The sequence below is a fragment of the Rhinolophus ferrumequinum genome, chromosome 2 (genome assembly GCF_004115265.2).
Source record: "Rhinolophus ferrumequinum isolate MPI-CBG mRhiFer1 chromosome 2, mRhiFer1_v1.p, whole genome shotgun sequence".
Classification (NCBI taxonomy): Eukaryota; Metazoa; Chordata; class Mammalia; order Chiroptera; family Rhinolophidae; genus Rhinolophus; species Rhinolophus ferrumequinum.
Window position 1 is genome coordinate 79418557 of NC_046285.1, and position 17631 is coordinate 79436187.

The 17631-nt window shown below is 38.5% G+C and overlaps 2 protein-coding genes across 2 annotated transcripts in view; one reads left to right on the plus strand and one right to left on the minus strand.

Moving 5' to 3' along the window:
* SMC4 (structural maintenance of chromosomes 4) overlaps window positions 1–8599 on the minus strand; it is a 33007-nt gene extending 24408 nt beyond the window's left edge. Inside the window, exons 1-5 of the mRNA XM_033134250.1 lie at window positions 8444–8599; window positions 7197–7340; window positions 6106–6284; window positions 5448–5639; window positions 3542–3718 (exon numbers count right to left, since the gene is read on the minus strand). Coding sequence (XP_032990141.1) covers window positions 3542–3718; window positions 5448–5639; window positions 6106–6284; window positions 7197–7335 — 687 coding nt within the window. The 5' untranslated portion in view covers window positions 7336–7340; window positions 8444–8599. The remainder of the gene's footprint in view (window positions 1–3541; window positions 3719–5447; window positions 5640–6105; window positions 6285–7196; window positions 7341–8443) is intronic.
* A 336-nt stretch (window positions 8600–8935) lies between these two features.
* The window catches only part of IFT80 (intraflagellar transport 80), a 106603-nt gene continuing 97907 nt past the window's right edge, over window positions 8936–17631 (plus strand). The window contains exon 1 of the mRNA XM_033090443.1: window positions 8936–9067. The gene's annotated coding sequence lies outside the window, so the exon portion shown is untranslated. The remainder of the gene's footprint in view (window positions 9068–17631) is intronic.

Genomic DNA, 17631 nt, shown 5'->3' on the forward strand with positions numbered 1-17631 from the left:
CAAATGCATGGTAATGGAAGAAGAATTGACTTTGGGTGGCAAACACACAATGGAATGTATAGATGTATTATAGAATTGTACACTTGAAACCTACATAATTTTACCAACCAATGTCACCCCAATAAATTTAATTAAAAACAAAATCCATTTTCTTTTTCTAATAAGACCTAAAAGATTCTTAAGATAAATATGGGTGTTTGCATCAAAATTAAACGGCCCAGAATTACTGGATTTGAATTTTTGTTTTGTCTTAATCTTTTTATTTTCTCCATTTTTCACTGTACTGTAAATTGTTATCATTTATCTTCTAACAAATTTTATTTTAATTTGCTCTTTGTGAGCTACTAGAGGCCAAGAAACCAAATCACCAACGTTAGTAGTTATCTAAAATAGTACATAAATAGAAAGGATAATGCTTTAGTGGGTGGACTGCTTGATATCTATTCTGGTTGCTTAAAGGTTGCCTCCTGTTTTCTTTCATAGTTGAGGCTGTTGTACAAGACACTTTTGGATAATTGAGGCATTACAGATAAAGTTGAAAACTTTCTTTGACATGACAGATATTTGTGACAGATATATTTATGACAGATATTGATATTTCTACAGCCTAAAAGACTAGAATCCAAATAGTTTGTATGCCATGCCAGGCTTAGAAGTATACTGGAAAGAAAAAGGAAGAGATGGATAGAAAACAACTCAGACCTAAGTTAATCTAATCTCCAAATTATTAAATAGTAAGGAAAAAAATCTTGGTTCTTGTTTTAAATTTTAATTTAGATTTTATAATATGAAGACAAAGCATATGAAGTTGAAAACTCTGACAAAACTAAAATTGTGTTCATAGCTGTAGCTTTTCAGGAGTTTTCAAAAACACTCCTCAGACAGCAATCATTAATGCAACTTTAAACTATAATAAAAGCATTAAGAATTATCATTCTTCCAACCTGGAATGGAACAAATGCATCCAAACCAACTAAACCTAATTTACAAGTCATAGTTTGAAATACTTTACAGAGCTAATAAAACCCTGTATTTGTCTGCACTAATAGTTATTACAATGAGACAAAGGCTCCCAGATCAGGTATACATAAATGAAGATATGTACAAACATGGCAAGTACAATGGTCAATACACTTTTTGAAGTGTCTCTAAAGGACAAGAACAGGGTTTAACCATCTTTGTATCATTTATAGTATCTTAGGATATAGTACCTTCATCAAGCACTCATTAGGGTGGTCAACTGATGAAATTTTAAATGTATTCAAATACTAGAAATGTCTACTTAAAGAACCTACTAAAACAATACAAACACTATATAAAAATTTACCCTTATGGACTTCTGTTAATCACTTCTACTGTCCAGTCTATACATTTTATTCTAAGTAATTACTTATGTCTTGGATGGTGATATTATGATGCCTCCAAGTTCCCAGCCTCCCAAATCACAGCTAGTTTTTAAGATAAATATTATTCAGTGGGAGACAAGGTAATAAAAACTGCACCCTTACTTACCTTCAAATGCTTTAAACCTCTATTGCAGGAGTCTAAGGTTTTGTTAAAGAACTAAACATCCACAGACACCACTGCCACTTTCCCTCAAACTTTTAAATGGGGCATCATTAATTCTACCTAGTCCCATCCCTCTTTTTTCTTCCTAGCAGGTGAATTCCTAAAGTTCTTGTCTGTAAATTTAATTAAATAGAATTGAATCAGTCAACTTGGAAAGTTTACTTTGGTATTAAAAATGTTTAAAACAATTTAACTGTTAACATGACATAAAAAAATTGAGATTATTATGAGGACAAATGGCTTAAGCATCCCAGGTGCTTCAGAAGCACATATTTAATATAAAGTCAACAATTTAAAAATTATTCGTATTTACCTTTTTGGGAAGCTGTTACTTTATTTAGCCCCTTTTATTACTGAATTATGGAGAGAGAGGCTGCACCAAGGAAAAAAATTACCCTTACAAGGGTTAAAATGCAGCTCACTTTATTTTGATGTCTTTACACATACGTAAAACTTTGATTATCCCAGGATGATAGTAAACAGCAAATAACAAACAAAAAATAGACACAAGTATAGGTTCCTGCAAAATGGTATCATTATCAAATTTAGTATTATAAAGGGACATAATTTTTCACCCATAATTAACTAAACCAAATCCCAGAACATAAAAGTCCATAAAACAGTTAAATTTGATTTCAAAAACCCACAAAATTTTAATTTCACATTTGTGTAAATTCAAATTTTGTTTAAAAATATATCTACAGCTGATTTTCCCACATTCTTTTAAAAATAAGTTTGGGTCACAGAAGTACTACAAAGGTACTGTGGGGCCTGGTAACAAAAGCTATTAATATGTCATTTCAGAATGATACTGATTTACCTTGTACAAACACTATGTAGTATGTCTAAAAGAAATATTTTCTTTTAAAAAACAGTTGACGAACAAATACAAAAATGGGAGAAGGGGCTAACATTTTATAAGTTTGTTACTGGGAACACTCTGTCTTCCTAACAAAACTTTTAGTATCAAATCAAAATTTCCAACTTAGTGTAAATTCAGTAGGACAAGACACTAAAGAATATAGCAGCTATTTCCACATCGCAATATATTTTTACTATCATACTCTTGATGAATCTGGATAAGACACAGGAAAAGACAGCCTCAAATCAAAATGGAATTTGAATACATCTAACAAAGCCATGTTTTACACTAAAAAGCTTTTTGAAAGGTAACACACAGAAAATGGATTTTTCTTACTAAGCAATGCTGGTAGAATATATCCTTACTCAAATAAATACAGGGTTTCTAATAAAAATCAACTTAAGACCAGGTACTTAATTTTATATCCCTTTAAAAAGACTTTAAGAGTTGTGATACTTAAAAATAAAATATCAGTTATTTTCTGATATTCCAGTAGTGGTTCAAGTAGGCTATTCTAACCAAAACAAAAACCAACTTGAGTAAGCTTTTAGTTAACCACTCTAAGTGTTAAAAAAAGATTAAGTTAAATTAGTTAGGTGCGGGTAAATTTGGCAAACACCAAGTTACAGAGTCTTTTTTTTTTTTTTTGCTATATTATATTAGTAGAGATAAGACTAAGAACAAAGTAAAGGAAAAGGGCTATTAAGTGACAATGAATCCAATCTGAAATGCTATATTAAAAGGAAATACAAACAGAAATGATAGTTGCTATATCCCTGTCACGCTAAAGCAGCACAATAATATTGGTGTTTAATATTTATTTCACTACGCCAATATTTACGTGCTGCTAGAGCGGAACAAGTATGTCAGTCCATCCAAAAATAAAATGAGCATCTGATGATGACAATATAGTTTTGAATGAATTTCCTTAAATTTCTAGAGCAGCAAATAATGATTCGCATCTTGACTGTAGTGTGTAAACCATGATGTGCTGCTACAGTACTTTAAGGCTTCAAAAATACAGGATTCATGCAACAGGGGAAACTCCCCTACACTTTATTGAAAAAAGGTAACAAGAATAAGAGACTCTGAAGTCTTTAATAAACTTACTTGTAGGATTAAAAATCTATTATGGTCCAAGTCAATTCCATGGCTTCGAAGAAGATTTCCAACATCCTTAAATGTCGTCTTCTTCCCACTTATGTGATAGACAGAAGTATTATCTCTGTGGGCCGTTCTGGATACGTAGAAGTTACTGTTAGGAATGACTTCATAATCATCCCCTTCCTGTTTTGAGGAAAAACAAAACCAGAAAACAACTGTTGGTATTAAGTCACAGGTCTGCTCCAAATTTTACTTACTTCATATTGAAACTAATTTTATGGATTAAAAACTTCAATTGAACATGCACATAAACTGGCAATAGTTCTCAAAAATAACCTTGTTAGCAAAGAATAGATACTTTTCAAAGTTGTTTGATCCCTTTCTCACAGATCACAAAAACCAAAACGCCAAACCAAACAAACAAAAACAAAACAAAAACCATCCACCTCCAAACAAGGCTAAAAACGTATTTGACTGAAAAGAGTTGATGAAGGGGTACAAGAATCTGACCATATCCAAAACAAACTCACCTAAATTATTAAATCATGTTGACAGATTAAAATATTAGTCCATTTAAAAAAGGTGCAAGAGAAGATTTAAGGAAAAAGGAAGGAAGGCAGTAATACGGCTCGGTTTTGTTTTGTTTTTTTGGGGGTGGGGGTGAAGCAAAGACTATGCCATTAACTGAATTAAAAGAATTGTAAAAAGAATTGTAAACAATTGACAACTATATTGCCGACATTAAAAAAAAAAATCAGATTAAAAATAAATAAGTGAAGTACAAATCTACTTTATTAAAATTCACTTCCCCTTAAAAGCTATGTCATTTTGAAATTAAGGCTTTTAAAATTTACATGAATCAGATGTAATTAATAGGCAATGGAATAAAATATGATTTACTGGCTATCTATTTTCCAATCCAAATTGTACAATAAGAAAAGCACTTAAGAAACAAAATTAAAATAGAAGCCACTGTGTAGATTTAAAGCCCTTTATATAAATTTTTTTTTTTAAATTTAGAAGCCAAGTCACATTGTTTCATTATGAAATTACTTTTCTGTATTTTTAGGTTCCAGCCAATCATTTTTGAGCCATGAATTTCCAAAGTTAATTATTAATCAGAACAGAAAAAACCTAGTCAATAATACTGTAATAACTATGTATGGTGTCAGATGGGTACTAGATTTATTGAGGTGATCACTTTGTAAGTTATGTAAATGTCTAATCACTATGTTGCACACCTGAAAGTAATATATTGTATGTCAACTATAATTGAATAAAAAAATTATTTAAAAAAAGAGAAAAAGCTTATACTAACAAAACTGTGTAAATAACCTAAATAGACATTTTAGCTATAATTGTCTCCTTTTCTAGAAAACAAACATGTTAGCTTGACCCTTCCCATTTTAAAAGGGTAGTTCAAACCGAAGCAAAGCTCTTTCATATCAGATACACAGGACTAATAACATTAAATTTAATGTGAATTGAAATAACACAGATGGTAAAATTAATCAACTGTTACATTTTCAAGCTTAGGTAATTTATCAGAAGGCAATAAAAATATAACTTTAAAAACGAACCAAAATTTTCTAGTAAAAGACTGCTACTTGGCACTAAGGATACTAAAACTGCTTAATGTTTTATTCCAAAAAGGTAAGCACTACTACGAGATACTTATAATTCATTTCCCTGGCTAAACATTTTAATATTTTAAGTTTAACAGCCACCACCACCACTCCTCAAAAAGAAAATATGGTCATCGAGGTAACGAAACCAGTAATCTGCTCTACTTTAACCATGTATTAATTTTAAACAGCCAAATTTAAGTAAAAAATAATGAAGTGTGCATTATATTGAAATTCTGTGTTCCTTACTTGAAGTTGCAAAAAACTGAATAGTCAAAGTCCCTTACCTTATCAATTATCTTTTGAAAATGAACTTCTACAGTACAACTCTGAATATCCTTGTGTTCATCAGAATTATGTATTAGTACTGAGAGTTTTTTAGATCTTATTTTTTGTGCTCGATAGCCAAACACAAAAAGCATAGAATCAATAACATTGGATTTGCCACTGCCATTTGGCCCAATAATACAGGAAAAGCGCTGCATAAAAAGAACATAAAAAAAAATTAAAATGAAGTTTAAAAAGGTCATACTACTGATTTTAATTTAAATGCCTTGATTTTTTACTTACAGCAAATCTACAACTATTTAAGTTTTCACTGCTACAAGATAACACAACTTAAATTTTCTTACACCTTTATCAGAAGCGTCAAACACTCTAAATAAGACCATCTTCTAACACAGACTTTTTACAAAATTCATTCTAATCAAGAGAAAATACTCTTTTCAAACGAATAACTCACCAACTCTAGTCAGTGAGAAAAACTTTATAATAGCTACAAAGGTACCAACGATAACTAGATAAAACAAAAACTAATTTGTTGTTAAAAGCATAGGAAATACACCGTGTGTGAATCAATCAGGATCAATCTAACAGTTACAAAATTGAAACATCTTGTAATAAAGACTCATGATTTCCCAACAGTTATTTAAAATTGTCAAATACCTTATGAAAAGGTCCGAGAATTTTTTCCCCAGCATACGATTTGAAGTTCTGGTTTACAATATGAGTTATCATAAGTCGAGGAGCTCCAGCTTCATTGGTCATTGCTGGAGGTGGGGGAGGAGGGATGCTATTCAAAATTTCTTCTAAACTTCGATTATTAATTTCCTCAGTTGGAGTCTCTAAGTCAGTCAAAGGAAAGGAAAGGGAAGGCAAAGGGTGGAGGGAAAGCCTGCATTAGTGCAATTAGTTCTGAGGACCAGTGCCTGCTAATCTCTGGAGAGATGTTACTTATGAAACGTAGGAATCTATATTTTCCAGTTAAATATAGTAGTGTCCTAAGCTCACAGGAGATGACAATCTTTCATCTTGGTTTTATAAAAAAAGAAATTCTTAAAAGAAATGCCACCAGTCTCAAAATTCTATAGAAATATACCTGTTAGGAGTCAAAACACTACATTATAAAGCAAATCTGGTAAAACCACAACAGCCTGATTCCCTGCTCACCGCCTAAACAGGTGGTTAAATCCCTAAGGCTCTATCCAACTCTCCGTATCTTTGGTCATCTGGAACCTTAACTTTGGACACTCTAGATCTCCAGCGACACTGTCAGAAGGGTTTCGTAAGGTCATCTAATTACTGGACTCACAAATGTTACGGTGGTTTCGAGGACATTATCATCTTCTCTTTAATCGCAATTTAAGACCACGGGAGTGAGGTGAGGGTCAAGCAACTTTTCATCACATTAACATAGTCATGTTGATTCTATCTGAAAAGAAGTCCACTGGCTATTGGCTGACCGAGCCGATTTCCGCGGAAATACAAGGCCACAAACAGAAATTCACAACTGAAGCAATTTACTCGCCCCCATTCCCTCAAGCACCGTTACACCGAACTTGCACGAAGAGTCTAATCTCTGAAAATCCCCGAATCGCTTTCTTGATCTGATCTACCGGGCAGACACGCGACCTTCAGACGTCTAACGCGCAGCCCCTCTCTCCTGCGCCAAATAACACGGCCCAGTCCCGGGTTGGGCACGGACCCACTCGAGTCCTCCAGCGCGCTTTCCGGCCCAGTCTCGGCCGGCTACTCACCTGCAGTAGCAGGGGCCCTGGGCCCGGCGCGGCCCGGCGGCGGCTCGGGCTCCGCGTCGTTGCTGGTGCCGTCCGGGGACTGCGGCGGCTCTTCTTCTCTGCGCCGAGCGGTGGAAGGCTGGGTGCCTTTACGGGGCATGGTCGCTGGGGCCGGGTGAGAGCCGGGAGTTAAGTCAGCCCGCGGGCCGCAGGGCCGCGCGGGTACATTCCCCGCCGGCTCCCGCGACGTGATCGGCTCAGCCTCTACCCCGCCCCACTCGGGATAAAACTCCGTTCTCCAGTTCCCGAGAGCCTGTCTTTAAAACACCGCTCAACGCCAGCGGGTCCTTGGGCAAGAAGGCACCCAAACCCCAAGTGCTAGAGGTGCGGGGCTCGTTTTCTTAAACAAGTTCCAAGCAAGTGGGAAAACCTAGACGTGCCTGGGAATCAAGCCACCACAGACTACTTGGGTTCTTATTTTTTAATGCCCCCTCCCCCGTCGCCCACAGTTTAAGTGTATACGAATATCTGAATGTAATTTCTGAACGAAGTAATTTCCATACGCCGGCATTTACTGACATTCCCACGTTCTCGGGGCTAGGGATGCAAGCGCAGACTTAGAGGAGTTCGCATTAGTTTTAGGTTTGCGGGGCTATCAACTCTTCCTAGAGCAGAAGGCTAAGCTTAGGACGACTGGCTGCCCCGTCCTCTCCCCGCCATTTAGCTCTTGGCGCCGTTGACGGCTCGGGGGCTTCGAGGTCTCCTCTCCACAGTCCCACTGGGCAGGGCGGCCAGAGGCTGGGGTCCACCCCTCGGGACTTCCAAATCGGACGCCAGCGATGATCGGGGGTGTCTCTCCGGGACCCGCGGCGGAATCCCGTTGGGTAATGAACTACGAAAGGTCACCAGTAAGGGCTAGGACCCGGTGATTGGTCCCTCGGGAGAAGAGAGAAGGCAAAGGGTCCGGGGGAGACGCCCTTTCCTCGACAGACACCAGGATTTCTGAGATCCGCGAGGCTTAGAGCCCCCTCCACCGCCCCGAGCGATGCTTAAGAAGATCACAGAAGTAGCGCCCGGGAGAAGCGCGAGGCAGCCCGAACTGCCGGGGAGCGGCCGCGGGGGGAGGGGTGACAGCGAGAGAGATCTCCCGGCGACAGCCTCAGCCCAGACTTCGGCTGCTCCTGCTCAAGGCCTCTACTTTCCGGGCACCCGCGGACGGGGTAGGAAGTGAGAGTGTGACAACCTGATTAGGAAAAGATGTACTTTACCTGCGGGTCAGTCCACTCAGACCAAGGCTGGAAACGGTTGTATAGACCCCCCCGTTCCTACCGGTGTTTCGGCTCCGGGTCCTTCACTCGAAAATGGCGCCTAAAATACAAACTCGAACGGAAATTCGTTACAAATGCGCGCAAAGGTTTCTGGGAACCACTAATTTTAAAAAAAAAAGTGCGGCGATTATCACCGCCATCTTCTGGTCGCTTACACGCATGCGCAAACTCCGGCCCTGGGGAACCCAGGTGGCATGGGACGTTTCTTCTACGTGAAGAGGAAGAGCAAAACACTGTGTTCCTTGGGGCCTACGGCAACAGCACTCTTATAAAAAATATTGAAAAAAAAACCTGGAGAGTTTTGAAAAAGAAAAATAAGAGTAGGGTTCCGCCCAAAGCTGGAGGCGGGGCTCAGTCGTCCAATAAAGCCCCTTAAAGAGAGGGCGGGCTCCCTGAGGGGCGGGGTCTCAGGCCCGCTCGGGTGACGCGCGGCGGGAAAGTATCGCGGGAAGAGGGAATGAGCGTAGCTCTTTGAAGTCACTATGGTGACGGGAAGGTCGGGAGGCTTGGTAACTGGTCCCCAGCTCTGTGAGAGCAATCGCCACCGCAATTCTGGAACGTAAGGTAAATCTCTTCACCTCCGGATGTGGTGAAGAAAGGGTTTGGAAATTGTAGCCATCACTGGATCCCACTTTCTTTGAGGGTGTGTGCGGCGGGGAGCATCTATTATTTTCCATCTCCCTGGTGGCAGTGGGGCTCTGTACGTAGCTTTTGGGATGCGAAGGAGGAGCCCAGAGTTTGGAGGGAATCGAGGGACAACAAGGAGAAGAGAAGACCTGGACTGGTGAATGATGGTGTAGTCCACATGTTACTAGCAAAATAATAATTTCGAGTTATTGGTGTTAGATCTTTAAGTGTCACTAGAGAAAAGGGTTTTCGGGCTTTTGAAATCATTTGATTGAAAGACCCCGTTATGGAAGAAACGATTTGATGATGTCATTTGGTTATCTTTATGAGAAAATGTTTTTAAAGTAGCTTTTGTGTACATCGCACTGTGCAAGACATAATCAGGATTATTAAGCAAATATTGTTGTTCCCAGAGAACTTAGTTATGTCAGTGGGTTTTTATCTGGAGTCTGTGGATCAGGGGTTGGTGATTGGGCTTCAGAGGAGTTCATAGCGCCCCCCCCCCCGAAATGATATACAAAATTATGTGTGTGTGTGTGTGTGTGTGTGTGTGTATGTGCGCTCATTTTTCTGGGGAGTTAGTTTTCCCAGAACTTTGATCAGATTCTGGAACGTGGTCCTAATCCCCCACAATGTTAACCACTGGTTGATCTGACTATCTCCAGTAAGTATTCAGCAACTCTTCTGACATTGAGAATGGGGGCCTCCTTTATTTTTTCTTTTAAATTTTTGCATACTTAGTGCCTGGCATACTAAAGCACTAATAAATCTGCTTAATGAATGAATTTATATTGCCATTCTATTTAAGTGTTGTGACTCTTGTTCTGAGGAGCATAAAATCAGGTGCAGTAATTCTCAAAAAGGGGTGTGGACACTCACAAGTGTAAGAATTTCGTGAGCTTGGAGACTGGTGTGGTTTGAATACTCATTGACTTGATATCCTAATGTACCTTTATATTTGAAGTTGAAAAAAAGGATTAATTGTTTTCATAAGACAGGCTACAGATACTATAGCTCAAGAAAAAAATGTGGTTGGTAGGCGTATCAAAAAGATGTGGGGGAAAAGATGTAGGGATTCTCTTTGAGAGCTTCTGGAATCCTTTGGATTTTTGAAGTTTGTAAAGCTGTAAAACTTGAATTAGTGAGATATCAACCATGAAAAAGCAGACTAGACCAAGTTGAGTGGTGTATGTGGGGGACAGAGCACAATGTAGTAGAAAGATGTAACATAACAGAATCCAAAATCCCATCATTTTTAGCCACATGCTTGGATAATTTATTCAATTTATCAATCTCTCTGAGTATTTATTTATAAAACCAGCATATAATACCTATTTCACGGGATTATTTATGATTGTTCACATAGCACACATCCTACAAGCATTTGATACTGTGTGAAAGATGCATAATGGAATCAAGTTAGAAGAAGGTTAGCTTATGAAGAAAGGTCTTGAAATCCAAGTCAAGGATTTTAGATATGTTATGGAGGAAACATGAAAAATTTGGGCTAAGGAATGACTTGGTAAAAACAACAACAACAAAAAAAACAGTAGCTATGTGGGATGTGTTAAAGGTTAAAGAAACTGAGATCAGACATGGCTTAGTTAGATTATTACTGTACAGTCCCTCCATGTGGGAGGTGAGAAATGCTTACACAGTAGAATGGAAAAAAATCCCAACACACTTTGGAGGAAATAAAATCTATAGCTTTTATAGATTTTAATGTACAAAGTTAAGAGTATAAACCCTTAAAGTCAGATATTATTCTTTGTGAATCTTTGAATTAGTGATGAAGGGACAGGGAGAAAGATAAGTCACATATAAATCCTAATTTTACTGCCTTTGATGATTGCTGTAAATAATGGTAAGTCTAATGACTGATGGGAAAGAAATGTAATTTCAATAAACCAATAAAGTGACTGATGGCTTTAGATTTAGTTGAAACTAACCACACCCCATTCAGAAGGAATATTTTCAAAACAGACTTAAACAAGGTTGTTTAATGAAGAAAAGACATAACAGCTACAAAGTAGACTTAAATCTAAAACAACAATAGGACACTCAGAATAAGAAGTCATTTGAGAAGAGATTAGGGTTCCAAGAAATAAAGACATAATTGATCCTTGCCAATACTTTTGATATTTCTCATGAAATTAACACTGTCTAGTTATAAAATAAAGGCTGGTCTAATTGGAATGGACTAGGTTATAATCATTTTGGAAAGTATAACTAAGTCTGATCCTCCTGGTTCCAAAATCATCTACTAACAACCATTATCTATAATTTCAGGCAGACTGAGAAGAGAACCCTCACTTCTCACATTTTAAAAGTAAAGTTGTACCCCACAGGAAGAAATAAGAATAAGTTCAGAGAAAAGTTAGAATTAGAATTACAATGCACGTTTGCAATTCTTTAAGTGCATGATTTTGTCATCATAATAATATACATTTTATCTGCCTTCTAACGTGGTTATAACATTTCATTAAGTCTGAAATTAGGTTTGCGAGTAAATGCTTAAAAATATTAATCGAGACTGTAGTTGTAAATATTTGAATTAATTAGATATTAGCTAATAAAATGAATAAACATGAATTTATGTAAGTAATGTATAAGTGCTTAGAGAATATTGTCTATATACGTTGGATATAAACACAGGACAGATAGTAATGAATATCCCTCTTGATAATATAAGCCCCCTAATACATTAAGCTTGTTGAAACTCTCACCTAACTTAATGCAGAAAAAATAGGAAGTGAAGAAGCAGAACAGTTTTAGGGGGAAGAACCATTTTAAAAGATGAGTTTGTTTTTATTCATGTTTGTTGGGATTGTGGAAAGATGTGTCCAGTGGGCAGTAGTGGTAGAGAATATAGCTCAAGAGAAAATAGGATGAAACAGTGTTACAAGAATAACACTTGGAACACTAAAAATAGATTAGGTTTTTAAGGTTGTGAGTAAAGAGAGGACGGCACCAGAAAATGGGCATTCTTAGAATCTAGGGAGAAGAAATAATTATAGTAATGTCTCAGGTAGGACTTTCTAGATTATAAGTGACAGAAAACCCAATCCAGATTGTCTTGATAAAAAAAAAAAAAATGGCTCCCATAACCAGAAAATCAGATGAATATAACTGGATTCAGTGTTCAAACAAAGACAACAGGATTTGGTTTCTTTCTTTGCTCTGCTTTGCATACCATTATCTTGGCATTATTCTCAGGCTCTACTAGTGGCTTCTGGCACCTCCAGGCTCTCTCCCTGCTGTGGTAAGAAAGCTACAGTAACTCCAGCCTCAAATCTTCTAAAATTAAAGACTGTGGGTAAGGAGCATGCTTAGTATGTTAGAAGGAAAACAGAAAAATAGTATCTATTTGTTTTAATTTTCATTTTTTAATTATAATTGAGGCTGAGCGTTGTTTCATTGTTTTTCATTGCCCACTGACATCCTGTATTTATGTTTCTGTGAACTGTCAATCTATGTGTTTAAAAATTATCAGTGCCCTTGACCAAATGACTTCATAGGGGACTGTCCTGTCTTGGTTATTTGTTTCTATAGTATTGCCAATCTATCCCTATCCACTGGTTCCTTCTCTTTTGTCCCCACAAACATACAGGGGTCTACCCAAGTTTAAAAGGCTTTCATAGCTACTATTCTATTTCTATATTCTCTATATATTTATATATCTTTAAGTTCTACATTTATGAGCTATGCCTGCTGACCCCATTTTTTCCCCCATTCATTCATCGGACAAATATTTACTGAGCACTTATTGTATACAAGGATGGTTCTAGTTGCAGGGGATATAGATGTGAACAAAATAGACAGAAATTCCTACATTCATGGAGCTTACATTTTAGAAAGGAGCAACAGTAAGTAAAACGCATAGTATGACAGATGGCCTTAAATAGAGAATGCAGGGAAGAGTTTACGGAGAAGACGACTTTTGGACAAACATATAAAGACGGGAAGAATAGTAATACGTGAAGCTATCTGGGGGCATGGATTCTAGGCAGAGTACAGGTACAAAGGCCCTGAGGCAGGAGCATGCTTAATATGTTAGAAGAAAAATACTGAGGCTGGTGCGACTGGAGCAGTATGAGTGAAAAGAGAGAGAAAACAGGAGATGAGGTCAGAGAAATAATGGGTATATTAGGGCTCTCCAGAGAAAGAAAATTCGATGTTGTACTCTTGGGTTTGAAGGCTGGAAACTCAGGCAAAATTTCTGTGTTTCAATCTGGAAGCACAATTCTTTCTTTGCTCTTAAAGCCTTCAACTGATTGGATGAAGCCCACACACATTATGCCGGGTAATCTGCTTTACTTAAAGTCAACTGATTTTTAAATTTAATCACCTCTAAAAATACATTTACTGCAACATTTAGGTGGCTGTTTGCCCTGATAACTGGGCACTATCTTGTAGCCAAGTTGACACGTAAAATTAACCATCACAATGGGAGTCCAGATCCATAAAGGCTTTGAACACCATTGTAAGAACTTTGTTATAATTCTGAGATAGGGAGCCATTGGAGAGTTTTGAGTGGAAAAGAGCCAGGATCTATTTTAAAACAGTCACTTTGGCTGCAGTGTTGAGCATAGATTGTGGAGGGGTTAGCAGGCCAATTAGGAGGCTATGGTAATTCAGGTTGACAGATGATGGCACCTTGGGCTGGGGTGATAGCAGTGGGGATGGTGAGAATCTGGTATTTTGAAGGTCGAACATATAGGTTTTGTTTTTTACAAATTGGATTGGGATGTGAAAAAAGGGTCAGTGATGATGAGTCCAAGGTTTTTGGTATGTGCAACTGGAAGAATGGAGTTGCCATTTACTGAGATAGGTAAGGCTGCAGAGGAACAGAACTGGAGGAAAGATCACGGATTTGATTTGGCTCTTAAGTTTGAGATGTCTGTTAGACATTCAAATAGAGTTGCCAGATAGTCAGATGTAAAAGTCTGGGCTTCAGTGGAGAGGTCTGAAACGGACGTATGAAATTGGGAATTGTCGCTATGTAGTCAATACATTTACATTTACATTGAGTCATGAAACTGGGTGAGGTCACTATCAGCAGTGAGTAGATACAGAAGACATACAAGGCCAGTCCACAGTTTAAGGTACGGGAAATTAGGAGGAAAGGTTGGGGGTATTTATTCCCTCTATAATTCTGCAAATCCTTCCCCTCCCTAAACTGCTCATTGAAATAAATCCTAATACCCTTAGCAGGATTGAAAAGGAATCCCAAAGAGTTCCTTATGCTCCTAGCAAGACTGCCCCTTCCTTCTTTAAAAAACTCTACATCAATGCTGCAAACCTAAGAGACCAGTTCCAGGAAGAAGGATACAATAAAAACTGATTATCCATCTTCCCTTAAGAGACCTGGGACTATTCCATCACGCCCGTTACACATTTACCTCACTCTTCACATTCAACACTCTTAATTCCCTGCATTAGTTCATTAGTAGGTTTAGCTGTTAACGACAGTAACGTAAACATGATTAAACTTTATTCTCTATCCCTTAAAAGCCTGAATAGGTGGTACAGGACTGATACGACTCTCCATAAGGCCAAGAGTCTTGATTCCTTCTATCTGTTACCATGTTATACATGGCCTTGATGGCATGGCATGGAGAGTGTTACTCTTATTTTCTAAGTTTTTATTTGCCAGTTATGCTGTGATTCATATAACTTTTATAAGAGGTAATAAAATGGCTTCCTTAAAAAGTAAATGAGGTAACTCATTGAGTTTGCATATTGCCACTGTGGGTCCATTACTTGTAGGCAGTATTATCTACCCCCCACAGAATATAAATCCCAGATTGGGCCACTAGGTTGATGATGTTGTAATATCCACATGTGGGTTTTGGAATTGTTAATGCCCTATGTGGCTAGACCTAGTTTCCAGGGCAGCTGGGAAACATAGTCTTTATTCTAGGTGGCCAGATGTGCAGCAGCAATTCAGATTCTTCTACCACCTAAATAGGGATGAGTGAATATTGGAGGACTGTCAGCTGTTTCAGCCATTTCCCTCCACCTGTCCCAAACCCTTAGCTTTTTCCTATCGAAATCCTTCCACTCTACCTTTTGGAACTCAGTATTTCAATGGCCAAATCTGTGTCCTCAACCTTTACTCTGAATGATTTCTTTACCATTATAGTCAAACTTAAATCGGCTTGTTTCCTTTGGAAAACTGCTTTCCCCCGGCCTTCAAATGGAGGCTGTTTTGCCCCCAGACTCCCATGAGTTGAAGGACCTTGTTTCTCATTAGTGTACCCGGGCAATTGATCCTCTTTTCTCTTCCTCTCTAAAATCCCCTACTCTCTTTGAAACAAGTCTTACCAGATTAAACCATTCTCTACCCTACCTTTTTGCAGTCGTCTCCAGGTCTCTTTGCTATTTCTCCTTATGCAATGAATATTTTAGCACCTGGCTAACTGTCATTATCGACACCACTAGTCCTCTCATTATTCTCAGCTATTCAATATCCACAAATCATTCTGTTCCACTCCCTGGCCTCTCAGTTCCTGGACCTCGGCCACCCACTTTTCAGTCTTTACTTCATCATTAGCAATACCTACACTCTCTCCCAAAATCTGTTTTAAGCATCCGATTGTCTGTATATCTCCACTTGTTTTCTCTAGTTTAATTCCTGTAGAATCTTAATGCAGACAATTCTTCATACTTCAGTAGGACTTCTAGGCCATTGAAGCTACCACCTTTTCATGTAGCTGGTAGTCTCATCTTATCCATGGCTTTGAACATGATCTTTGTGCTGACAGCCCTCAAGTTGATATCTCATTGATACCTCTAGCTCCGTCCGAACTCTTCTTTGATTCCAGACTTGTATATCCAATTTCTCCTTGAATTCTTCATTTGGATGTCTGATAGTCACCTTAAACTTGACATATCCAATACAGAATTTTTTAAAATTTTTTTATTGGGAAATATTGGGGAACAGTGTGTTTATCCTGGGCACATCAGCTCCATGTCATTGTCCTTCATTCTAGTTGTGGAGGGCGTACACAGCTCAGCTCCAAGTCCAGTCACCGTTTTTCGGTCTTTAGTTGCAGGGGCGCAGCCCACCATCGCATGCGGGAATTGAACCGGCAACCTTGTTGAGAGCTTGCGCTCTAACCAACTGAGCCATCCTACTGCCCCTTCTGGTAGCTTAGCGGCAGCTCCTTGTCATCAATCTAGTTGTGGAGGGCGCAGCTCACTGGCCCATGTGGGAATCGAACTGGCAACACTTTTCTTCAGAGCTCATGCTCTAACCAACTGAGCCACCCGGACGCCCCTGAAACAGAATTTTGGGTACCATCCCTTCTAATCTGTTTCCCCCTCAGTCTTCCTCATCTCAGTAAATGGCAACTCCATTGTTGAAACTTCAGAATCATTTTTTATTCCTCTTTCTCTTAAACCCAGTTCATCAACAAATCCTGGAATCTCACTTCAAAATATATTCAGAATATGACCATTTCATATCATTTGTACCACTACTGCCTTCCTCATCCAAAATACTTTCACCTCTCTTCTGGATTATTGAAATCCTAACTGGCCTCCCTACTTCCAGTCTTGTTCATCCTTGCTCTTTTTTTTTTTTTCATACCATCCGTACTGATACTTTTAAAATGTAAGTCAGATCATATCACCTGTTGCTCATAACCCTCCCTTGGCTTCTCTGTTCATTCAGAAGAAAAACTGAAGCTTTTATTGTGGTTTTTCAAACCCCTACAGTATCTGTATCCCTCCTTTCCCCCTCCACTTTCCTGCCACTCCCTTCACTCACCCTGTATTAGCCATACTGGCCTTCATGATTTGACTTAGCCTTACAAACAGTACTGGCCGCTGTATTTAGAAGAGTTTGAAGGGCTAAGTGTAGGAGCAGGAAGGTCAGTTCTGGGGTTATTGCAATAACCAAGGCAGGGGATGGTGATGGTTTGGACTAAGATGGAGGTGCTGAGAAGTGGCCAGATTTGGGGTATATTTCGGTAGTTGGACTGTCAGCATTTGCCGAGCACATTTTTTTCTTCTTAAGCCCCATGAATGTTGACGCACACTAGATCAAAGACAACTTATAAATGATTTTTGGGAGCAAAGGCATAGTAGCTCCCTTGTGCTCCTTAGATAAAGTTGTGGCATAGATCAAGTTATCTATACTCTAGAAACTTTCTTTTTATTATCTCCCTCCTCCCTGCCCCAGTACCACTGATTAGTCAGATCCTTGATGACCAATGCCTGCGGGCAGATAAAAACTACCTCAGTGCAGCCCTCAGGCAGCTTTGCACTTCCCGGAATTGTCTGTGTCCTAGTACTACTTTTCCATCATTGCTCTATTCAGTCTCACATCACAGTGCACATATCCTTCATGCAACGGGGAAGGTCCTTCTAAGCAAGGGAGAATCTTCCCAGTGTTAGAATGTCACCCTCCTCTTTCTATGATTCTTTGGCACCATGTTTCTGAATGGTTGCAGCTTCCTTTCTCATAAAAAATGTACTTTTGCTATTTATATGGG